The following is a 26,484-nucleotide window of genomic DNA, read 5'->3' as shown; positions in this document are numbered from 1 at the left end:
TAAGCAATATATATGTTTATTTAAACAATGTATTTAAACCATAAGAAAATTAACCATAAGGTTGCCCTCATATTTTTATTATCCCACACATTATCACCATCACTGAACCCTCCGTGATACATAGTGAAATAATTGCAGTAAACAAGTCAACGGACTGGAAACATCAAAGCACGGCCATTTGACCTTGATCTTATCTTGATATTGGCAATTTCACCTTTATCGGTATTTATCTCTAAATCAGATCTTTGAAATTCAATGATGTCTTTTTTTGATCACATGATAAGGAAAAAATATAGTGTCTGCTTTTGATTCATGAGGGTCCACAGGGTGTACACACTGACACTCAATTGAATATTTCAGATAGCCCCCATGATTGATGAAATAATTTCCAACCAACCTTTTTGACAGACCAGTGAACACTCAGAGTAATGAACAAACTTTCTGAACTATGAAAATGCAATTATTGATGAAGCAAACAAGTCTGATTGTACAACAAAAACAGTCAGCAATGTGAAATAACACGCAAAGGCTTATAATGTTATACAATGAGTGCAGACACTCAAGTCAAAATATACTGAACAAAAAAAGGCTAGGGATCATAAATATTATTTTTGATATTGTACTTTAGTGAAGACTGACACAGTTCCATAAAAATATCATATTCATGAACCCAAACGTTTTTTGTTCAGTATACATGAATAGATGTGAGCGTTTTCATTCTCTGATGTATTAACATGGATGACTAAGCAGTTTGGAAGGATGTCAGCTTACTGAGATGTCAATACTATGTGGCAATGGATTTCTCAAGATACAACACCAACAATCACAGTCAGACATGGACACAACGGACTGATTGGTCAGTTCTTCCCATAGGTATCACAGAAGTCCTTTGGACTGAAATGAGGAAGACTGAATTGTCACCGAAGTATTATCTCTCCCCAGCAATGAACACAGTAATCACTCTAAACAACTTATTATGCAGTCTGAGGTTATCTAGACTCTGTATTATGACCTGATTGCTCATCTTATATGTGCCCAACTGTCCGCATTGAGGCTGCAGTCTGAGCCAAAACATTGTCCACTAGCCCACATGGGTCTCAGCATCATATGTACATTGTAGTTTTATCATATGGACTAGTGGTGAGTTGCAGACTGAGACTGTTTTGGTTAAATCCGCCAAGGGACATGTTCAACAAAGTATCTCTCATTGCCGACTAGCTGTTCATGACAAGGTTCAAAGACTGCTATGTTGAATAAGTCCCTGGTTCACATATGCAGTAACAAGATGATATACATTGTCAGTATTTCCCGGCCTTGTGCAAACATCAGTATTTCGCTGTCCTGCATAGAAAACATTCCTCAATGATGAAGACATTTATTACCTACAAGGGCAAACGTATCGGGGTCATAAAAATCATTTGTGCCCTAGGGTCATATCACGTCACGAGACAACAGTGTATTGTTTCCATCATCCAGACGTCATTGTTGAATTCATTCAAACCTTATTGTGGCGTAAGGTCGGAATAACGTCACACTAGAAAAGACGTCATAGCTGAAGATTATTGGCGTCATAGGTAAACATTCATCTCTGTATTTAGTCATCTTCTTCTGTAATAAATAGAACATTATATTCATGTTCCTGTCATACTATGTTTACAACACAGACTAATTCGGGTATTTAGACACTCGTGTCGTAAACATAGTATGACATGAACACATATATAATATCCTCTATGTATGCAGGACTGCGAGTTCTGACAACTTACGACGCAGCAATGTGCATCCAGGATAAACAAATGTACAGAATGGAGGCAGTGAAGAAAAATATTGGGTCCCAAGAGACACAATAATATGTTTTGTAGCAAATTCTTGACAAAAAACATAAATGTTCAGTTATCATAATAATTATCAAGGACCCTTGAAATTAGTTCTGTGAGTCAAGGTAAAATCCTGAATATATGGACAGCGGATCACTAATTTGGGTTTGCAGTGTTTACAGTCTAGAGGTTAGTGAGGGCAAATGCCTTAACAAATGAACTTGTGAAATTCCCGAAATATATGTGCATATATATAATGAGTGTAGTGAAGAACACAAAAGAATATGTAACTGTTCCAAAGCAAACTTTTGACATCTTGAATACTCTGATACCCTTCACCTTTCATTCAATATGGTGTGTCGGTATCGGTCGTACATGGGGATGACAATGAATATATAACTGATTATTTGGCGTGCTTCTTAAACAAGTTGATGACGTCTTGTACATCTTCCTTGGACCCCAGGTAGATGGGACTACGCTCATGGATTTCCTTGGGCTGGATCTCGAGAATTCTTTGTCTCCCGTCTGTAGCCATTCCACCAGCTTGCTCCATGATGAAGGCCATTGGGTTACACTCGTACAGCAGACGTAACTGAAACAGCCAATCACATGCTAGCATCCTGGCAGAGTGAGTGAGTGAGTGAGTATGGTTTTACGCCGCTTTTAGCAATTTTCCAGCAATATCATGGCGGGGGACACCAGAAATGGGCTTCACACATTGTACTCATGTCGGGAATCGAACCCGGGTCTTAGGCATGCATCCTGGCAGAGAAATCATTAGCTCCATAGTATAAAGTGAGACAGTCGGGTGCAACACTGCTTTGAACAGTGTTTCAGTATGTCACTGCATGGCATGTCAACTTAATGTGGGAGGGAAGCACAAAGTGATGAAGGTCTTACGACGTTTTCCATTTTGGTGAAACCCACAAGCCCAAGTCTGACTGACAAGCCCAGAAATATAATCAGGCCGAAACTTTGATTCAAACCACGGTTATAGGTTCATGGCAAGGCGAGAATAGTCAGTGAGTGAGTATGGTTTTAGCAATACTCAAGTAATATCATGGCAGGGACACCTGAAATGGGCTTCACACATTGTACCCATCTTGGGCTGTGCTGGGATTTCATAGTGAAGAATCAACTCCCAGGACAGCCAGACAGGTTTCCTACTCTCCCTCCTCTCTCATCGATCGTTGGTGCAGACGATGAAGAGGAACTTTTGTTGAGCCCAGTGCTTGCACTGCAGTGTTTCCTGAGATGATCCAAGGCACAACGTAGGTCTAGGAAACATCTTTTTATCTCCTACTTATATCCTACTTCACAGACGGAGGTTACCTGGAATGCCATCTCCTTATGGTTTATGGGGACACCTGAAATGGGCTTCACACATTGTACCCATGCAGGGAATCGAATCCAGGCCTTTGGCATGGCTAACGACCACTTTAACCCCACTGCCACCCCACAGTATACATAACATATCTATAGCATAACTATCATTGAATGATCACTCCAAACAGCAGTTAATGATTTCACATTCTCTTCAAGTTGAAACGCTCAGAAAATAATTATTTATGACCCATCTTATGGTTGAGAATATGTGCTTTTCTTTGTTTGTTGTTTAACGCCGCACTCAGCAATATTCCAGCTATATCATGGCGGTCTGTGAATAATCGAGTCTGGACCAGACAATCCACGCAATTGGGGTAAGATGACATGCATCAACCAAGTCAGCGAGCCTGACCATCCAATCCTGTTAGTTGCCTCTTACGACAAGCATAGTTGCCTGTTACAGCAAGCATGAGTTGCTGAAGACCTATTCTACCCCAAATCTTCATAGGTCTGAGAATATGTGAGTTCATCAAAATATAGCATATGTAACAATGACTAAACAAACCTACAGTATTGCTGCTGTTATGCAGGACGAGTCTTACAAAACCTGTGATAGACTTTGTACTGCCTTCTCACTGTCACACAGGAAATTCAAAAATCATGAAACTTTTTTGTAAAGGCAATATAACAAAGATACTCATGATACTTGTGTCATTATCTCTCAGTATAGTATAAATCTGCAGTTTAGGAGCATTCAGATCACATCTGGATAATTTCATGTTATCCGAAATAACCTGATGTTCATCAGCCTCCATTTCTATCTTACATGCATGATATGGATTCTGAGGAATCTGCAAGGTTGTTGGTTGGTTGGTTTGTTGTTTAACGCCGCACTCAGCAATATTCCAGCTAATTGACGGCGGTCTGTAAATAATCGAGTCTGGACCAGACAATCCAGTGATTAATATCATGAGCATCGATCCACGCAATTGGGACCGATGACATGCATCAACCAAGTCAGTGAGCCTGACCACCCGATCCCATTAGTCGCCTCATTCGTGACCAACTCGTGTTATTCCGGGACAAGCCGAATAGCGACTCGTGCCCCTGTCGTGGCCATTTTTGTGACTGGGTTCCGTCTTAGCGTAAACGGGCATACCTAAAACAATTGTCAACTAGTTGCGTAATGGTTCACATATATTTCCCCATATATTATATATATTTCAGATGCAATTCAAAGCACATCAGGACATGCGGAATTATACAGTATGATTGGACACATTTAACTGTGTATTGGGTATATTTTTTAGATGCAAGACATAAGTAAAATCAAAAATTATTTCTGAGGGATTCTTTGACGAAGAACTTGAAACCATACGCGCATTCTGATTGGTTTGTCGTATTTTCGCACATAAAATTCATCGATAGGGGGACGAGCCTTCTTGCAGGTTACGGAAAGGGGCGAGTGGTGACGAATGTAGTCGCCTTTGAATCTGCAAGGGAAGAAAACTCACTTTTCCTCTCGGTGCCTCTGTGGTAGATGGGTACATGAATATTCCTCCATACACAAGGGTTCTGTGAACGTCCGCTACCATAGACCCGATGTATCTGCCACCGTAAGGTTTGCCAGACTGTAAACACAGAGACCACCATCCAGTGAAATAACAACATGATAGACTCAACATGCTTTATTTATTTCTTCATCAGCATTTATCAATTACCCTATTCACCATATTAAGCACCTGCTCAAATAAGCATCCTTCTGACCAACTTCTAAACCAATCTGCAAGTAACCTATATAAGCACCCTGTATAAAATAGAAAATGACTTGCCATTCCATTTCTTTCTAATGCATATTACAAGTTTATTAGCAGAACAGGAGGGGTGTATTATTGTCAAACTATAATAGAAATAGTTTTATTTTCATCCACATTTTGAAGTAAGCTTGTTCACAAACACTCAATCGCTGAAAACAAATTTATCTTGTGTATGGTTTTAATAAGCACCTCCTTTTGTCAAGTTTCTAAAAACTAAATAAATTAATAAAAAAAAGTAAACACTAACATTATTCTGTGTTTTAGCAAATGATAAGAAAACATAAAAATCAAATTTGCATTTTGGTGGGGGGATGGGTGAGAGTGAATGTGGTGATATTTATGCATCTTTCAGCAATATTCCAGCCATATCATAACAGTGACACTGCTTACTGTAAGCAAGTACAGGCACGCATCGATAACTCAAACATTAATTTGTTACAATGTTGGAATGCAATAAAACTAAAGTTTCACCACCTATCAGTACATGGCCTACTTCATGAACACATATTGTTTCACCACCTATCAGTACATGGTCTATTTCATCATATTGTTTCACCACCTATCAGTACATGGCCTACTTCATGAACACATATTGTTTCACCACCTATCAGTACATGGCCTACTTCATGAACACATATTGTTTCACCACCTATCAGTACATGGTCTATTTCATCATATTGTTTCACCACATATCAGTACATGGTCTATTTCATGAACACATATTGTTTCGACACCTATCAGTACATGGCCTACTTCATGGACACATATTGTTTCACCACCTATCAGTACATGGCCTACTTCATGGACACATATTGTTTCACCACCTATCAGTACATGGCCTACTTCATGAACACATATTGTTTCACCACCTATCAGTACATGGTCTATTTCATCATATTGTTTCACCACCTATCAGTACATGGCCTACTTCATGGACACATATTGTTTCACCACCTATCAGTACATGGTCTATTTCATCATATTGTGTCACCACCTATCAGTACATGGTCTATTTCATTAACACATATTGTTTCACCACCTATCAGTACATGGCCTACTTCATGGACACATATTGTTTCACCACCTATCAGTACATGGTCTATTTCATCATATTGTTTAACCCACCTCCGGGAACTTCTTGCTCTTCACGTACTCCCTTGTTGGTTCGTCCCAAAACTTCTCATAACCCTCATTGAGGGAGTAAATCTTGCCACGGGGTTTACACTTGATGTTCTTCTCTGTCAACAGGAACTCTCCAATTGCCTGAAATACAGTTCCAGTAAAGCCATGAACCTAGATATGATGTACAGATAATATTACTTTGAAACGAGATATAGTTTGTACATGGTCATCTTCCCAATTAAGGCAAGGGAGTTAACTGACCATATAAGTCCAGTTCCCAACCTTGGCTACATTTTGGTTGGAATAACAAGTCTATGCATAGTCCAATCAAAATCGCATAATGAAATTGACATCCAGTTCGTAAACAACATGAATTTCAACGTGCAAATTTCGGTCAACTGAAGGATTGCAAAGCATGTGTACCACCCACTAGGCGTCGACATATATTTTGCAAATCTTTTCATGTTTATAATCAAGATGCTCAAGTGATTTGATGCACTTCACGGGGAAAGACTTGTTTTATTACAATGTAGATCTTGATTATCGATCAGAACGTTTTGACTGTGCGGCGCCATTCTGTTTGAAGCAAATGAAAGGGATATGAGTGATGGAATCCGAATGCACAATTGGAGAGACATAGAAGGGACATAACTTGTAATCGCCACTGGTGGTGCTACGATCAAGCCTGGAAATTCCAGCCTAGTTCAGCAAGGATGGGAACTGGACTTTCATAGTCAGTTAACTCCCTTGCCTTGGGAAGATGGTACATTGTACATGTTGACATCAAAACCTTGTTGCACCAGACTAAACCAGGTTGCACTCATGATGCTACCTATTAACTACAGATGTACATCATTAAGAAAAAAATCCCAGAACATTGTCATTGATATTCTGAAATGTCCAGTACACGGACATGATCTCTTTGAATGGAATCACTTATATATCCCACACATTCTCTTGCTTTCTTGTCATTATCATGAGATTGACCTGATAAGATTCATTTGATGACGTCAAGCCCAAAGGACAATGTCAAATTACACATAACAGGGGAATAGTGATGTAGTATGGTAAATAATGTGTACTGATTTCAAAGATTGAAGTGTGGAATACTTTCTTAGTAAGTCAGTCAGTCACAAATTTGTAAAATTTTGATATGCACATTTTTCAATATCAGGTTGCACTAGTGCATGTTATATATTGTTAAATCAAGCCCTGCTTTGTTTCTACTAGAACAATGGATACATAACTATTAATTGAGCTGTGTCTTTTAACACAGCTTTCAGCGGAATGATACTACTGTGGTAGTAGCAGTTAACTGGATATGCAGTGTTCTAACTCACGGGATCATACATGAAGCCATTGACCCCATCTCCTGTAGACAAGACCACCATGGTGGCGCTGCCGTACAAGGCGTATCCTGCCGCCACGACCTCCGTCCCTGGCTTCAAGGCATCTTTCACTGTTGCCGGTCCATCTCCATTCTGAAACAACATGACCCAGCAATCTGAATCACACGTTCCAGAAACAACATGACCCAGCAATCTGAATCACACGTTCCAGAAACAACATGACCCAGCAATCTGAATCGCACGTTCCAGAAACAACACGACCCAGCAATCTGAATCGCATGTTCCAGAAACAACACGACCCAGCAATCTGAATCACACGTTCCAGAAACAACATGACCCAGCAATCTGAATCACACGTTCCAGAAACAACATGACCCAGCAATCTGAATCACACGTTCCAGAAACAACATGACCCAGCAATCTGAATCACACGTTCCAGAAACAAATGACCCAGCAATCTGAATCACACGTTCCAGAAACAACATGATCGACCCAGCAATCTGAATCACACGTTCCAGAAACAACACGACCCAGCAATCTGAATCACACGTTCCAGAAACAACATGATCGACCCAGCAATCTGAATCACACGTTCCAGAAACAACACGACCCAGCAATCTGAATCACACGTTCCAGAAACAACATGACCCAGCAAACTGAATCACACGTTCCAGAAACAACATGATCGACCCAGCAATCTGAATCACACGTTCCAGAAACAACATGACCAAGCAATCAGAATCACACGTTCCAGAAACAAAGGACCCAGCAATCAGAATCACACGTTCCAGAAACAACATGACCCAGCAATCAGAATCACACGTTCCAGAAACAACATGACCCAGCAATCTGAATCGCACGTTCCAGAAACAACACGACCCAGCAATCTGAATCGCACGTTCCAGAAACAACACGACCCAGCAATCTGAATCACACGTTCCAGAAACAACATGACCCAGCAATCTGAATCACACGTTCCAGAAACAACACGACCCAGCAATCTGAATCACACGTTCCAGAAACAACATGACCCAGCAATCTGAATCGCACGTTCCAGAAACAACACGACCCAGCAATCTGAATCGCACGTTCCAGAAACAACACGACCCAGCAATCTGAATCACACGTTCCAGAAACAACATGACCCAGCAATCTGAATCGCACGTTCCAGAAACAACACGACCCAGCAATCTGAATCGCACGTTCCAGAAACAACACGACCCAGCAATCTGAATCACACGTTCCAGAAACAACATGACCCAGCAATCAGAATCAAACGTTCCAGAAACAACATGACCCAGCAATCTGAATCGCACATTCCAGAAACAACATGACCCAGCAATCTGAATCGCACGTTCCAGAAACAACACGACCGAGCAATCTGAATCACACGTTCCAGAAACAACATGACCCAGCAATCTGAATCACACATTCAAGGGACGTTCAATGTATGAAATGAGTAACCACTACTCATGTTTACTATTTTTTAACATATTTTCTGCTATTCAAAATAAGTACAAAAAGTAACAATTCATAATCTTATCTTCCATGACTATTGGGAGTAACTAAAAAAGTGAAATTTCTATGAACTGTGAAATAAATGATGGCGGTACATGCTGTGAGAGCACATTTGGTTTAATGGTGTTTAAAAGATATGTCAACGAAGTGTATCACTGCATGTCAGCTTGATCTGAGAAGAAAGCCTAGAGTGGTGCACGTACAATATGTTAACCACTTTGTGAAAGCAACAAGCGTGCATTTGGCGAGTACTGACAGGCCAAGGATCATAATCAGGGGTAGTCTGCGCTGAGAACCCACCTTCCTGTATATACCGAAGATGGAACCGATGGAGACGAGGCAGTCAATGTTGGAGGAACCATCCAGAGGGTCAAAGCACACGATGTACTTTCCCTGGAATAAAAATAATGAACTACACAGATTCACGAATGCCAAGTAGATATTGACATGTCCTAAGTCTGCATAATAACATTTAGTATAACAAGGATTAATACCAATTGCCTGACATTCATCATTAAAACATGTCTCATCACTTACTTATTATGCGACACTGTTATCATGTTAACAGACTTCTCTAGGTTACTGCCTATAGCAAAATGTGTCAGATAATCTCCTTACAGACCCCACAAAATATATTAATAAAACATTCTCCCGTATTCCATCTTCTTCCCAGCTCTATCAGCCTATACTCACCCCCTTCCCAGCTCTACCATCCTATACTCACCCCCTTCCCAGCTCTACCATCCTATACTCACCCCCTTCCCAGCTCTACCATCTTATACTCAACCCCTTCCCAGCTCTACCATCCTATACTCATCACCTTCCCAACTCTACCATCCTATACTCAACCCCTTCCCAGCTCTACCATCTTATACTCAACCCCTTCCCAGCTCTACCATCCTATACTCAACCCCTTCCTAGCTCTACCATCCTATACTCATCACCTTCCCAGCTCTACCATCCTATACTCAACCCCTTCCCAGCTCTACCCTCTTACTCAACCCCTTCCCAGCTCTACCATCTTATACTCACCCCCTTCCCAGCTCTACCATCCTATACTATCACCTTCCTAGCTCTACCATCCTATACTCATCCCCTTCCCAGCTCTCCAGCCTATACTCACCCCCTTCCCAGCTCTACCATCCTATACTCAACCCCTTCCCAGCTCTACCATCCTATACTCATCCCCTTCCCAGCTCTACCATCCTATACTCATCCCCTTCCTAGCTCTACCATCTTATACTCATCCCCTTCCCAGCTCTACCATCCTATACTCAACCCCTTCCCAGCTCTACCATCCTATACTCATCACCTTCCCAGCTCTACCATCCTATACTCATCACCTTCCCAGCTCTACCATCCTATACGATCACCTTCCTAGCTCTACCATCCTATACTCACCCCCTTCCCAGCTCTCCAGCCTATACTCATCCCCTTCCCAGCTCTACCATCTTATACTCATCCCCTTCCCAGCTCTACCATCCTATACTCAACCCCTTCCCAGCTCTACCATCCTATACTCATCCCCTTCCCAGCTCTACCATCCTATACTCATCACCTTCCCAGCTCTACCATCCTATACTCATCATCTTCCCAGCTCTACCATCCTAAACTGATCCCCTTCCCAGAATTGCAGGGAACCTATCCGAATTTGGAATCTTCCTGGGGTGTTTCATCAGAGCAATTGGATTGATATTTTATTAGTTTTTCTTTATTATCGTTTTAACAATATGACAATTGGTAATATTATGAATATTCTACTCGACAGCTCACAATGACATGTTTGTGTAACTGCAAAACACACACAGGCTTTGGACATTTGGGACAGTAAGTGGTGCTACACAATGTTTCCAGATGTTTAATATAGGAGATTCAAAAGAATCATGGTCATGACTACAATTATTTACCTACAGCATTATTCCAGTGCAAAGGATAGGTAGTACTGGCAACAGTGATGACATGCAAATCCTATTAAAATTCGCAATGAGACACCAAGTGCATGCATTGCTTATACCGACAGTCTGAATACTGATCACTTATTTCTGCATGACCTGAAAAGCTCCAAGTCAAATGTTGACAGGAAGACCAGCAAGAGTACCAGTAGACAAACTCTGTCCGGGGGACAATTACAACATTTATCAGGGTGTGTATTCTAAAAATAGTACCAAACTGACTTGTGGAAACATCGACAGTTTCCTCTTCACCTTCAGTAGCATGGAAGAGTGAACATTTTTTGAACACTTGGAATATAAAGACCGTCTCCGTGGTCTAGTGGGAGAGCATCCGCCTAGAGCGTGGAAGGTCCGGGGTTTGATCCCAGGCCACATCATACCAAAAGACGTTAAAAGATGGTTACCCTGCCTGGCGCTCAGGATTAAGGGGCTAAAACAAGGATTCAGTCACCATGGTTTCCAGGTGTATGCATTGATTTCTCCCAAAATCTTGATTTGATGCTGGCACCAGATCGTGATTTGTTAAATGATTAAAATGATTATGGACCTGGAAAACAATGCATTTTGTAGTGTGTGCCAGTACTAACTAAATGCTTCCATGAGAAGTTTCATTCATTAGCAAATCCCCACCAGAAACATGTCAAAATAGTCACCCAAATACTGCCTGCCAAATATCACTGAGAAAGGCAGAACCTAGTAGTAGTATCTGCCACACAGGTCTACCTGTTTTTCAGTTTCCACTTCAACAACTGTTTCATTTTCCTCGGAGACGAGGAGGCAGGTCGTGTAGGATGACTTGAGCATGTTGATGAACAAATCATTGGACAACACGTCCAACTTCTTCACCTGGTCCCCCGTGGCATTGGCTGTCCCCGAGATGCCATACCTGGAAACAATGTTATACATCAGCGGCTTTGCTTCGAGTACCCTCCCTAAACACACTGACCGTTCCCATGATACCATACCTGGAAACAATGTTACATATCAGTTGCTTTGCTTCGAGTACCCTCCCTAAACACACTGACCGTTCCCATGATGCCATACCTGGAAACAATGTCATACATCAGTTGCTTTGCTTCGAGTACCCTCTCTCAACACACTGACCGTTCCCATGATGCCATACCTGGAAACAATGTCATACATCAGTTGCTTTGCTTCGAGTACCCTCTCTAAACACACTGACCGTTCCCAAGATGCCATACCTGGAAACAATGTCATACATCAGTTGCTTTGCTTCGAGTAGCCTCCCTAAACACACTGACCGTTCCCATGATGCCATACCTGGAAACAATGTCATACATCAGTTGCTTTGCTTCGAGTACCCTCCCTAAACACACTGACCGTTCCCATGATGCCATACCTGGAAACAATGTCATACATCAGCTGCTTTGCTTCGAGTACCCTCCCTAAACACACTGACCGTTCCCATGATGCCATACCTGGAAACAATGTCATACATCAGTTGCTTTCCTTCGAGTACCCTCCCTAAACACACTGACCGTTCCCATGATGCCATACCTGGAAACAATGTCATACATCAGCTGCTTTGCTTCGAGTACCCTCCCTAAACACACTGACCGTTCCCATGATACCATACCTGGAAACAATGTTATACATCAGTTGCTTTGCTTCGAGTACCCTCCCTAAACACACTGACCGTTCCCATGATGCCATACCTGGAAACAATGTCATACATCAGTTGCTTTGCTTCGAGTACCCTCTCTAAACACACTGACCGTTCCCATGTTGCCATACCTGGAAACAATGTCATACATCAGTTGCTTTGCTTCGAGTACCCTCCTTAAACACACTGACCGTTCCCATGATGCCATACCTGGAAACAATGTCATACATCAGTTGCTTTGCTTCGAGTACCCTCTCTAAACACACTGACCGTTCCCATGATGCCATACCTGGAAACAATGTTATACATCAGTTGCTTTGCTTCGAGTACCCTCCCTAAACACACTGACCGTTCCCATGATGCCATACCTGGAAACAATGTCATACATCAGTTGCTTTGCTTCGAGTACCCTCCCTAAACACACTGACCGTTCCCATGATGCCATACCTGGAAACAATGTCATACATCAGTTGCTTTGCTTCAAGTACCCTCCCTAAACACACTGACCGTTCCCATGATGCCATACCTGGAAACAATGTCTAACATCAGTTGCTTTGCTTCGAGTACCCTCTCTCAACACACTGACCGTTCCCATGATGCCATACCTGGAAACAATGTTATACATCAGTTGCTTTGCTTCGAGTACCCTCTCTAAACACACTGACCGTTCCCATGATGCCATACCTGGAAACAATGTCATACATCAGTTGCTTTGCTTCGAGTACCCTCTCTAAACACACTGACCGTTCCCATGATGCCATACCTGGAAACAATGTCATACATCAGTTGCTTTGCTTCGAGTACCCTCCCTAAACACACTGACCGTTCCCATGATGCCATACCTGGAAACAATGTCATACATCAGTTGCTTTGCTTCGAGTACCCTCTCTAAACACACTGACCGTTCCCATGATGCCATACCTGGAAACAATGTCATACATCAGTTGCTTTGCTTCGAGTACCCTCCCTAAACACACTGACCGTTCCCAAGATGCCATACCTGGAAACAATGTTACATATCAGTTGCTTTGCTTCGAGTACCCTCTCTAAACACACTGACCGTTCCCATGATGCCATACCTGGAAACAATGTCTAACATCAGTTGCTTTGCTTCGAGTACCCTCTCTCAACACACTGACCGTTCCCAAGATGCTATTCCTGGATGATTTGCAGTGCAAATTTGCCTCCCTTAGACCTACCAGTATCTGGTGATGTTTCATTCAAATCACAGATTCGTCCTGACATATGTTGGTGTACCTGCATTATTCCCATGCAGTGTTTGCTCTTGGGCATATCTAGAGATATTAGGCTGCAGGGAATGAGGGGTTCCTCTAGTAGGAGCTTTTTTGCAAAGGCCTAACTGTTCAGGAAATATAATTAACAGTTTTTCATTAAAAGTACTTAACTGCAAAGTAAGGATAAGACATATGGATGAACAACTTCCTTATTACAGTAGGAGAGATGTTTCGGTATAGGTTCTAACACTGTTATCAAGCACTTATCCTTACTTTGTACTCCAAATTCTAAGTGCTTTTTAAAGAAACTTATTACAAAATCAGCTCAATACAGTCAACTCTTGAAGTCCCAAATCAAGTGATTGATCCAATAGTATCTATGATCCAGTTTGTCACTAAATAAAGCACATCAATACACATGCTACACAGCCACAGTGTGAAACTACAACAACTATATGCTTTGAAACAAGTGCAATAATTAATAATCCAAATTTAAACAGACAAACATTTAAAATAAACATGTAAATGTCTCTCCTTTGTGTCAGCCATGGGCTCCTGTAATTCTACATGTACAATAGTACTCAAGCAAACACTCCTTTGTGTCAGCCATGGGCTCCTGTAATTCTACAACATGTACAATAGTCACTTTGAACAATTAAAATTAGTTGGATTTCTAACTGTTTGATTGACATTTTAGAAGTTGGTGAGTAAGTAAGAAAACGTAAAACTTTTTGAATAACAACTTCTGGTTTATTGCATATAGCGTCATTTCCATGTCGATTCTTTCACCGTTATCAAGCTGGAGTGACAACAACCAAGTGATGAGAGGTATTACATGACATGTTGTGATAATTAAGCAGCAGATTAACATTGACATCAACAGGTAATAAAACTGACTAATTTTTCCTGGATACATTAAGTCAATTCCTGGAAGAAAAAAGTCATAACATTTGTAGAATGTATTTAGATGTCCAAGTGAGAGTGCTGAAACACATACTCCATAAATGGATTCTAAAACAAACTGTTTCAGGGCGTGGCCAAAGCTACCTCAATGGTGCAGCTGTGCATGACAAATTATTGGCCAATACGTAGGCTTGATTGTGTCTATCAACTATGTCATCTGTTGTGATGCTTAGCACCCATACCATGTATACAGATATGTCAGGAAGTGTTTCTGTTTCTGTAAATCCAGCAAAAATAACATTGCATACATTGTTGAGCATGTTGAAACTACCTTTGATCGTGACATTGTGAATAATTACAATGAAAACTATTGTCTGTAATTAGCTTTCCATGACGGACATCCTTTTGGGGTCCCATCAATCACCAGATGCCATTTCAAAACATGACACTTTTCTATAGAGAGCAACTTCTTTTATTCTTTGTATGCAGGTTCAGAGCTACTATCAGGCGAAGGAGTAAAGAGTGGCTCTGAAACATCGTAACAAACAATAAAAGAAGATGCTATCCATAAAAAGGCGTCATGTAGTCATGTTCTCAACTTCTAAAAGCCTATCAAAGACTGTCATATTTTTATTGTCTATTTTACGCTATTTCCATTTCTGCAAATTTAAATTTGGTGAAGTAACTGTGATAAAGAATGCCCTAAAGTATTAAAACCTGTAAAGATGCTGTGTTGAGTTTACTTGCCACGAAACGTACGCAAGCGACTATGTCTGTGAACGGAGGTAGAGCTTAGTGCAATCAAGCGTGCAATTTTAAAGGAATTCACCTCCAACAGAGACCATATATGGAACGATTCAATACACAACATGGTTTTTTTCAATCCATTGTTTTCTCACACTGAAACCATAAGAGATATACACACCTAGATTCCATGGTTAGTTATTGCAAGTTTTCATAATATTGATAACATTAAAATGTTCTTTCACAACACTGAGTTAGAGACTCCTCAAATTTTGACACTAAGGACAGATCAACAGAATATATTCTTCATCTTCAGTAACTTTCTTTAAACATATATTTTTACAATACAAACAATCTTTCTGCAGACAAAATATTTTCTAGACTTAAAAAGGAATTTAAAATAAATGACACTTAATATTTACTAGAATAATATACCATCTGTTGTAACACAACTTACACTGTTCATAAAATCTTAATATTACATTCCCATGTACGTTACAAAGACAATTTTGACGTGATTCATCTTTCTATTATTGTGCAAAAGAAACTAAAATTATTGGCAGGTTTCCAATACTTTGATTTAATCATTCAAATCCATACCCATATCAAAAAAAATATTTCTAACAAATCCGACCCATGGGATTATCAAGTAAAAGCAACATATTATAACACATTCTGGGGTAGCTATGACATGGCACCGACAACACGATCATCTAGTTGGCTATACATTTCATAACAATAACGGGGCAGTCGGGTAGCCTAGTGGTTAAAGCGTTCACTCGACATGACAAAGACCGGGGTACAATGTGTAAGGCATCTCAACTCATCAAGAACAGCAGCATTTCCTGCATTACTAGAAATGCTTAAAATTATAGTTGTGCCCTTTCAATATACGTGGGGTTTGATCCACGGCCGCATCATACCGAAAGACGTTAAAAGATGGTACTTGTTGTTACCCTGCCTGACACTCGGCATTAAGGGCTAAAACAAGGAGTGGTTGGCTTGGAGTCAGTACACTGTGAGTGGGGTATTCATGTTAAACTGCAGCATGGTATCTCAGTGGGCTAGCACTATGAAATTGCCGCGCTCGCACCGCTGTAGTCCTAGCTTATAATGCTTAATAAATCTTAAGAGACAAAATGTGGCCTTTTAAGATTGGTATGTTTGTTTGTTGTTTAACGCCGCACTCAGCAATATTCCAGCTACATGATGGAGGTCTGTAAATAATTGAATCTGGACCAGACAATCCAGTGATTGCGTCATGAGCATCGCTCCACGCAATCTAAGATTGGCATGATAAGTGTAGAGAGGTTTCCACCCCCAACTCAGTGTATGTGTGAAATACATAGGATATTAATATTCAGATACAGTTTCTAAAATATGTCCATCACAATTCCATTTTTCAGTTGTTTTAAGTTGCCCGCCTCTTCTGTATAATTATTATCATATGAATCAAAGCAATCTTCCAGGCCTGACCACCCAATCCATTTAGTTGCCTCTTACGACAATAATAGGTTGCTGGGAACCTATATCCTTATCCCAAATCTACACAGCTTTAGGATAATCAGTTACATTGTTGTGAGCTGACATCCACCAGAGTCTTTCCATAATAATTTCCTATCTAGACATCATACATGACCCTGGGGACCAGAGACTGCTCTACTATCACTATCAGTAACACAATTATTTTACGTCACTTAAAGGATGCAGTCAGGACCCAACAAAACCATCCACTTATATACACACTCTGGTTATCCGGTTTCAGGTCAACAAGATTTGACTGTAGCAGCCTGCAACAATCTTAGTCATCAACGACCATGGTGAATCAGCAATGTTTCATGACTTCGACCCAGAAATACAGTACACTTATCATTACTGGTAAATACATTATGTAAAACAAGTCTTCATCTTGGTTTGGGCATCTTGGGTAATAATCGGTGCAAGTACCCATACAATATATTGGAAAAGATATCCCAGGCCTAACATGACCATTCTTTCCCCTTCGTCTCTTGATACGGACACAAACCTTTCAGGGGATTATGTAATACAAGTTAATTACATTCCAACTTCAATATGACTTGTTTCTCTCCTTTATGTACCAACTTCAAAATATGTCTTGGGTCACAACTAATTAAATAGTTTCATAACAAAAAAATATGTGAAATGGGATCCATAATTGTTTTTACAAATTGTTTGTAGCATCTGTGTACGCAAACTGTCAACTGAAGCATGCATTTGGCTTGGCCATACCTATATAATGTATTTTACAGTGTAGACACGTATTTGAGGACAATAAAATGATGTAAGGCAGGGATGAAATTTCATAATCAATTTATCATGTTCTAACCAAGTCCTTTTATTTCACTATATTAATTTTTAGGAACCATTCCTTTCGAAATAGGTGATGAGCACACTGCGATCAAGATTAATTCACTTAAATAGTGACATGCATGCATGCATGCCTGCGTGCAAGCGTGTGCGTGTGTCTGCTTGTACTAGTTTAAACTAATGCCATAGTGCTAGCCAAATGAGACCATGCCCCAGTTTAAGACACATTAAACTGAACAAGCCGAGCAGTCCTTGTTTTATCCCCCTTAAATTGGATGACACCAGAAATGGGCTTCACACATTGTACTCATGTCGGGAATCGAACCTGGGTCTTCGGTGCGATGAGCGAACGCTTAAACCACTAGGCTACCCGACGGACCCTAGGTAGGGTAATAGGTGAGGTGAAATTGGGTTTAACGTCGCGTCCAAGATTATTGCACTTATATAGCGACATGCATGCACGTGTATGTGTGTGTGTGGCTGCTTGTACTAGTCCGGACTGATGCCGATTTATAGTGCTAGCTCACTGAGATACCATGCCGCAGTTGAACATGAATACCCCACTCAGACACAGTATACTGACTCCGAGCCGACCAGTCCTTGTTTTAGCCCCTTAATGCCGAGCGCCAGACAGGGTAACAACAAGTACAATCTTTTAACGTCTTATTGTATGACGCGGCCCGGGATCGAACCCTGGACCTTCCGCTCCCCGGGCGGACGCTCTACCACTAGACCACGGAGGTGGTCAGGTAGGGTAATAAGAAGTACCATCTTTAACATCTGTTGATATGACCCACCACCGACCTTCCTCCCCGCCCAGACACCTATTCACTACGCCATGGAGACGGTTCTTCAAAAATATTTGTTGTCGGTTTGTTTTTTAATGCCGCACTCAGTAATACTCCAGCTTTATGGCAGCTGTCTGTAAATAATCGAGTCTGGACCAGAAATGCAGTGACTGACATCATGAGCATCGATCCACGCAATTGGGAATCGATGACATGCATCTACCAAGGCAGTGAGCCTGACCACCCGATCCCATTAGTCGCCTCTTACGACAAGCATAGTCGCCTTTTACGTCAAGCATGGGTTGCTGAAGACCTATTCTACCCCGGAATCTTCACGTGTCTCTTCACAAATACAAAAATATAATGCTGGATATCAGTGTACATTATCTTAGCTTCTACTTTTAGTTCCATTCTTCAAAACAATGCAAGTTCCCTTCTTAAAGGGGCCTAGATGTCTAAGGTGCTGTAATTCACTGTGCCAAGTTGCATCATTTCAATCCTACTTCACCCCAATTATGTTTCTAGGTTTGTCAAAACCATACCCGTGCTCTTTGGTTTCACCAAAGTGGTAAAGGTCTGAAAGCTTGACAGAACACAAGGACATGGTAGCTGAGGACAATCTCTTCATTTAAAACTGACTGGTTCTTGTGGTTTTCTTTGTTAAAGTTTTTGAGATAACAATAAATAAATGTATGAAGAAAGAGGTTTTAGAGCTTATTTCAACATTTCTTCCTATTTGGTATGGTGTATCGTGATACCAGTAGTATTGTCAGTCCGTATCATGATACGACTTGTATCGCGAGATACCAGGCAATACTCAGCTTTTCAGCAAGGTATTCTGAGGACTTTTCCTAACATGATAGCTTCAGTAAACAAAATCACTGCACAGGTCAGATCACATTATCACTGCCTGGGTCAACACAAGGGAAACACACCAACTGAGAGTCACCCGATTCCCACACAAGTAGGACATTTTGACATCTACTGCATACAAGCCACAAGCAATGATTCATAAAAAATCTGCATAAATGGGAGACAAATGGTTCAACAGCTTTATAAAAAGGACTACCTTGGAATTTCAGCATTATGTGCATTGCGGTTTCTGTGAAGATTCAGATGAATCTATAATGAACTTAACAGCAGGCAGAGCTCCAGATAAGCTGCGAATCTGCGTAAAATACGCATCAGAAATGCAGAAATATGCAGTAAAATAAAATCCAAGCGTATCAAATACGCAACAAACATTACAGATACGCTACAAAAATAAATCTTGTGCATTTCATCAAAATATTGTGAAGTAACCCTGCATATTCAATTAGAAAATCAGCAACTTATTTTGAAATTATAAACAGGCATTCCGTCAACCTTGCCAAACTCCACGATGACAGTTGCATCATGATCATTTGCCATCCCACTTTCTTGTGGAAGTATCGTGGTATTTTTGAGTCCTATAAAGCTCTCGAACCCACACAACAATATTGCAGGGACTACATGAATAGTGTTTTTAAATATTTAACTTAAATACCCACATGTGTAAAAACTAGTGGGTAACAGAAATTTGAATACCCAGATAGAATTACTGATACCCAATGATTTTAAAATGCATGGGTAAAATACCCACAACACTAAAAGCTTATCTGGAGCTTTGAGCAGGCCTAAAGTGAAGAGATCAAAGTTCATGGACAAATTCATAGAATATTAGTGCATTGCTTCTGTGAACAATATATACTCCTGTGCAGAACTATCTAATTTGTATTCTAACTTATATTATGATAATAAACAAACGCCCTTTGAATGCACAAGCACCTGGAACCTCGTTTGTTGTCATCAGTAATTTATCCTATCGTGCAAAATATTGGAATTTGTTTATGTTATTGTGTTATTGTCTCTGAGGTAATAAATAATTACCGGTAGTATCTGCACTGACTGCTTGAAATAAAAGTGAAAAAAACCCAGAATCATGAGAATTTTTTGTCCGTTGTAACATTCTGCTCACTGTTATAATATCATAAGCATGTGTCAATGAAGCACTGGCGATGGAGAGCATATCCTGCCCCACCGGTAGCACCCATCACAAACACATACAAAGGCAAGTCAAATGTTCACCTTAACAACCAGTGTACAATTAAAAACAGAAAATTGTGTCAGACATTTCGGTTACTGATGCATCCAATTACACTCTTTCAGTCACATCATTGAGGTCTATAAATAAACAAGTCCGGTTCGTCTGGTAAGCCAGGATAAGTTGAGTTGTGACCTGACAATTAACCCCTCATGACTATGTACGGAGTTCCTCCACTGGCACGTACCATATTGTGAAGAAAGGGGTAGTGGGTAGTCCACGACAAGTAGTACAGTGGATATGTGTGTGTCCTTTCTCAGCTGACAACGACTTCTAGTGGCAAGTTCATTAGTACATAATAATACGTGCTGATGACGGTGAAAACAGTGACAGTAAAATTACGAAATCAACAATCAACGAATTTGTTCAAATGCATGATTTACAGAGTATATGTACCGTCAACTGGGCATCGGCAGGTATTTTGCAAATCTTTTCATGTTTTTAATCAAGGTGCTCACGTGATTTGGTGCACTTCGCGAGGTATTTATCACAATAATGATATTTATTCTTGATAAAAGGGCGCCGCCATGTCGTTTGAAACAAGTGCAAGAGATATGAGAGGTGGAATCTGATTGGTCATATAAGGGACATAATAGCCACCGGTGGTGCTACGATCGAGCCCAGAAATTCCAGGCTAGTTCGGCAAGCTTGAAAACTGGACTTTCAAAGTCAATTAACTCCCTTGCCTCGGAAGATGATTTGCGGCCTGGACACTGTTGTGATTTAGTATGTGCCAGGTGTAATACCTGGATGTTGTAATAAGCATGTGAATCATTAACTGCTTGACTGATATACATTAACTTGTACAGGGTTGGTACAGAGTTGTCTTCAACAAATACAAGGCTTTTTCAGTCAAATACGAGGCAAATAAATAACACAAACAAGATGCAAACTCATCCCAGATCGCAATCACATTCATTCCGTTGAACTCATGCAAACAAGGTATGCAAAATCACCTATGAGGTATAAATAACTTGTTATCATGCATCATTATTACATCCGTTATCAGACATTCACCAGCACATTTGTTAGCTTGAAATGGCCTTTTAATCAAGTCATGTTTATTTTCAAGGCCTTTTGACGACAAATGGCAATTTAAGGCCTTTTTGAAGACAAACTCTATTATTCAAGCCCTGTGCGCACCCTGTAATAAATTTGAACAATCAGACAAAGGTATTGAGGGAATTGAATCAAATGTGCTGGGACTGACTCATGCCTAGACTAACATTTAGTCTCTGAAATCTTATATTACACAATATCCTTCTTGACTCTAAAAATATATAAAAATTCCCTATGCTGATTTCAGAATAGAGCTAGCTTGAGCTGGCTAGACTTGCTTTTGTATGCATTTCTAGATTATTATTTTTAATAAAATAAATATATTCCACGGTCATGGTGCAGGACTGCCTCATGCCCTTTAACAATCACAGTCCCATATGTCATTCACCTGGCTCCAGTGTCATTGACCGTGCCTATCCTTATCAATACCCGTGTAGTATGCTTAGATCACTGCATCAAACACCACCTGACCGCGTGGGGATACCAGGTCAATAGGTCCCCAGCAACCTCTGATGGTCGCTAGTGGAGACGAAATGGATCGGAAGATCAGTCTCTGTGACCCGACTGCATGGATCGTCGCTCACAATATCGATCACTGGATTGTCTTGTCCAGACTGGATTTCAGTTTACACACCGTCAAATAGAGGGTATATTGCTGAGAGCGGCGTTTACAAAAAACAAACAAACGAACACCACATGCCTACACACACTAGTAACGTGTTATCACTATCAGGCAAGGCAGTAGCGAGTTTGCAAACCAGTGGTTCAAAAGCCAAGGTGAAGGACGTACAAGACACCATTTTGAGTTTACTTTTACTCATAGAATAACTTCATATCAATTAAACTACAAACGGAATTACTAAATAATTCATTCTGTATTGCTAAACGTAAGCACTGTCACACACTTACAGGTGATGAATCCCTGCTTTCCTCACAGCTGACGAAATGGCCTTGATAGCTGTGAGAATGGCATTGATAAGTTGGGTCAGGTCGCCTGTCGCTTTAGGAAACTGTCTCTGCGATTCCAGCACAAAACGCGTCAGCGTTATGCAGTCAGTATCAATTGCACTACCTGTGGAAGACATGTTGAATTCAACCAAACTACAAGAGGTCTACCAAACTCTACTCTCCCCAGCTCCGTAATGTGCGCTGTGTCACTCCGATTAGTCTGCTCGTGAACCGGTCATGTGACATGGGGACGACAATTTTATTGGATTAGAGGGACACACCTCCATGATGTGGCCTTCACGTGCCACGTGCAGTTGTAAGATTGTAAACAAGTGCTCGGATGATGAAATGAAAGATGTTTTCTGTTGCCCTTTTACTTTTAATGTTTCAAGATGGTAAAAGCCTCATGGGTAATTGAGAGAGATCAAACGAGCTTCACGCCATTGACATATTACTGCTATAGTAAATTATTTGAAAGTTAGCGTCAACAATATAACAGCTATATCACGATGATACAACATTTTTGAAAGGGAGGGACCCTGATCACCCTACGTGGGTGTTTGAGTGTTGTGTGGTTGGGGGGGGGGTGGGGTGGGGGGGGTTTGTAGTTGTATATGTCTCCCTTTAAATGTAAAACCAACAATTCAATCGATAAGATCACCTTTTAGGATACAAACATCCATTCAACGCATATATATTAGGAAACACAAACCAAAAAAACAAATAATGTAAGCTATTGGCATATTTTGGCAAAGAAATCATCAATATACAACACACCTGAACTTATTATTATTTTAAGTAGGAATATTCACTCATTCCCAGAGCAAATTAAATATTCATATTGTAAAAAAAACTCGTCTCCATGTGAATGATACATAACTGTTAGATTTCAAATCAATCCTTAATTTGTGACGCAAACAAAAATAAAAACAAAAATAGCTAATGTCAGTGAGGAGAGGTGTGGTGAAAAGGAGTTAAACGTCGAATTCCAGAGTATGCACTAATGTAGCGACGTACAAACCATCCTGCAGTTTAACATAATACCCCACTCAGACTCAGGGGTTTGGTACCATACAGATCCTCGTTTTAGCCATGTAATTACTAATAATTGTAGGTAACAGAAGTCACAATTTCTTTCCTTACGCAAACAATATTTTGATGTAACTTTATTTATTATTAATTATTTTGGATTAACATTGGACATTCCGGTTTGGTATTGATCTTGAGATGTTGGGAACGCCCGTGGTATTTTTATCAATATTGCTGAAATCTCACACACTATTACTCACATTCTGCAGCTGAATAGGCATGACGTAATCCGTGGGAATTCCGGGGAGAATCAGTCAACAGCACCATACGGAGACTAACATTTACTCCAAGAAATGGAAACAAAATTAATGTCTTAAAAATACAAAATATAATCCAAATGGAGCCAAAAACAATGCTTAATTTAGAGATGAGGCAATCTAAGACTTGCCAAATTATTTAAGACTTGAGTTGGATTCCTTTCTCAATTAATTCACCAGGGCCTGGGGGGACAGACTATACCAAAGAGGCGAGTAAAGTTCGAGCGGTAAATAGTGTGTGGTTTGGTTGAGGGATGGGCGTGGGCTGTTGCTAATGCTATACATATTATTGGTCTGCACGACAGTTGTCAGATTATCTAATATCACTGACTTCAGTGGTACACAACACTGACTTCCATACCAGTAAGTGGTCAGGCTCGCTGACCTAGTTGATGCATGTCATCGATCCCAATTGCGTGGATCGATGCTCATGATATTAATCACTGGATTGTCTGGTCCAGACTCGAATATTTACAGACCGCCGTCATATAGCTGGAATATTGCTGAGTGCGGCGTTAAACAACAAACCAACCAACCAACCAAACCAAAGGCAGCCATGTAGTCAGCAGTATACGGTGATGGTATGAAAGCAAATAAAGTTGTCATGAACTGTCGTTTGGTATAATCAATATAACACGTTTATGTTATATTCTCTATGTATATTAGAACCAACTGACATAATGGCATGAGTCGACCGACTGACGATGAATGCTGGATGATCTGTCGTGTGAACCTGCTTGTACTGCCCACTCATAGCCAGCATAATGTTTATCACTATGTGTTAAACAATACACAATTTCACCTTCACAATCCTCGTGTAAGAAAATACACATCTACTGTACCCCAGTGGTTTTGTTTTTAAGATATATATACATGGTTAACTCTTGAGATTTGGGTTCCAATTATGCTGGACAGTAGGACCACTGTAAACAACCAACCCTTACAATAACTCTAGATCTGAGTGGGTAAACAGGTGTTTATTACACGGGTAGGTATACAGATGCACGACGGACAGACGATCAACGTGGTATAAAATGTCTGATTTGGACACATCACGGTCATAATCTGAATACACTTTTTTGTTTTGTTTGTTGTTTAACGCCGAACTCAGCAATATTCCAGCTATATGACGGCGGTCTGTAAATAATCGAGTCAGGACCAGACAATCCGGTGATTGATATCATGAGCATCGATCCACGCAATTGACATGCATCTACCAAGTCAGTGAGCCTGACCACCCGATCCCGTTAGTCGCCTTTTACGACAAGCAAAGTCGCCTTTTACGGCAAGCATGGGTTGCTGAAGATCTATTCAACCCCGGAACTTCACGGGTCCTGAATACAAGAATTTACCCATGACTGAATAGTATTCTCATACTATACATCCGATACATTCTGTCTAGTAATGTTCACCTTAATATTCCAACGTAAATCAACATCTACATGTATTCTAATCGCTCAATGGGGCTCTAGCGATGCACTGAAACCGAGATGAAGCGTCCCATAAATCATATATACACATGCCCATGATTTCGGGCTTATATTTTAAAAAATGACGATTTGATTTAATGATTAAATTTGTTGTTTGAATAATATAATTCTAAATGTAAATATACAAGTTCCTGAGGCATCATTACATCCAGCGTTGCCTGGGTTACACCAGAGTCCTCCTGATAGTAGATTCTCTAAACAGACGAGTACCCGAACATTTGCTTTTATCCGTTGTGTTTTAATCCACGTTGATTTTTAAAAAAATGCAATAAAGGTCAACAGGCAAATGATTTATAGGTTGGGCAACTTTCAAGAAGTTATAATGTTATCGTTACTGATCATGGGTAAAGTTATTGACGCTGGTTTGACGTCTATTCTTCTGCTACTGTAGCACCAGTAAGCATGGACGCTCTGTAAAGCGAACTTCATGATCTCCACTGCAGTAACAACGCTGGCATCCCCTGTGTCACAGATAAGTTCAAGGACCGAATACCCGTATCGCTTCTCAATTCTCTGTTATGTCATCAACGTCAAGTAGACGTCTACAGCCACGTAGTTACTTCTCCAGTAATCCGGTGTCTTGTTGGTGGCGCTTGCTAGCGTGGAGAGATATTCTTGTGTCATCCTCAGGCTGGATGATGAGCGGACATTGAACGTGGTGTAGGAGCAGGTTTGTGGACAAAAGGACTTACATTCTCCACGTGTTGATTGTACCGAATTATTTCTAGGACCATACACTGAAGGGCTTGCAGAGGTGAAAACAGTGTTCACATTCTCCACGAGTTTATTGATATTGAGATATTGCTGGAATCAAACACTGATTTGCAATGGCGAGCATATCGTGGATTTCCAGGCATATAAATGTCACGGTATGAGCACTTCTCTAGAATATAGTGGATGAGACTTTCAATGCGACAAGCCTCACGGGAGTTGGGTTTGTTGTTGTACTTTCGCTCCAGCACTGATCTAGACTTGTTGGTGACGTTAACGTCTAAT

At 40.6% G+C, this 26,484-nt stretch overlaps 1 protein-coding gene across 1 annotated transcript; it reads right to left on the bottom strand.

The window, feature by feature from the left end:
• On the bottom strand, positions 1-22,891 carry LOC124136685 (fructose-1,6-bisphosphatase 1-like). Its single transcript, XM_046502674.2, has 7 exons — positions 22,614-22,891; positions 11,625-11,787; positions 9,250-9,342; positions 7,423-7,563; positions 6,086-6,223; positions 4,658-4,774; positions 1-2,409 (listed from the first exon to the last, which is right to left on the bottom strand). Exons 1-7 carry the CDS (start codon positions 22,787-22,789, stop codon positions 2,221-2,223), a joined length of 1,017 nt encoding a protein of 338 aa, XP_046358630.2. The 5' UTR covers positions 22,790-22,891; the 3' UTR covers positions 1-2,220.
• Between the last annotated feature and the right edge of the window lie 3,593 nt (positions 22,892-26,484).

Source organism: Haliotis rufescens, unplaced genomic scaffold (assembly GCF_023055435.1).
Source record: "Haliotis rufescens isolate VD_foot unplaced genomic scaffold, xgHalRufe1.0.p SCAF_1, whole genome shotgun sequence".
Lineage (NCBI taxonomy): Eukaryota > Metazoa > Mollusca > Gastropoda > Lepetellida > Haliotidae > Haliotis > Haliotis rufescens.
The sequence above is the reverse complement of the archived record's forward strand: the minus strand, read 5'-3'. Positions and strand labels throughout refer to the sequence as shown.

Bases quoted from the DNA above. Each gene is read 5' to 3' on its own strand.
- LOC124136685 (XM_046502674.2), bottom strand. From the start codon at position 22,789: ATGTCTTCCACAGGTAGTGCAATTGATACTGACTGCATAACGCTGACG. The intron at 7,564-9,249 runs GTGGGTTCTCAG...ATGTTGTTTCAG, and splicing joins TCTTCGGTATATACAGGAAG to AATGGAGATGGACCGGCAAC. The intron at 6,224-7,422 runs GTGAGTTAGAAC...ACTGTATTTCAG, and splicing joins ATGGCTTCATGTATGATCCC to GCAATTGGAGAGTTCCTGTT.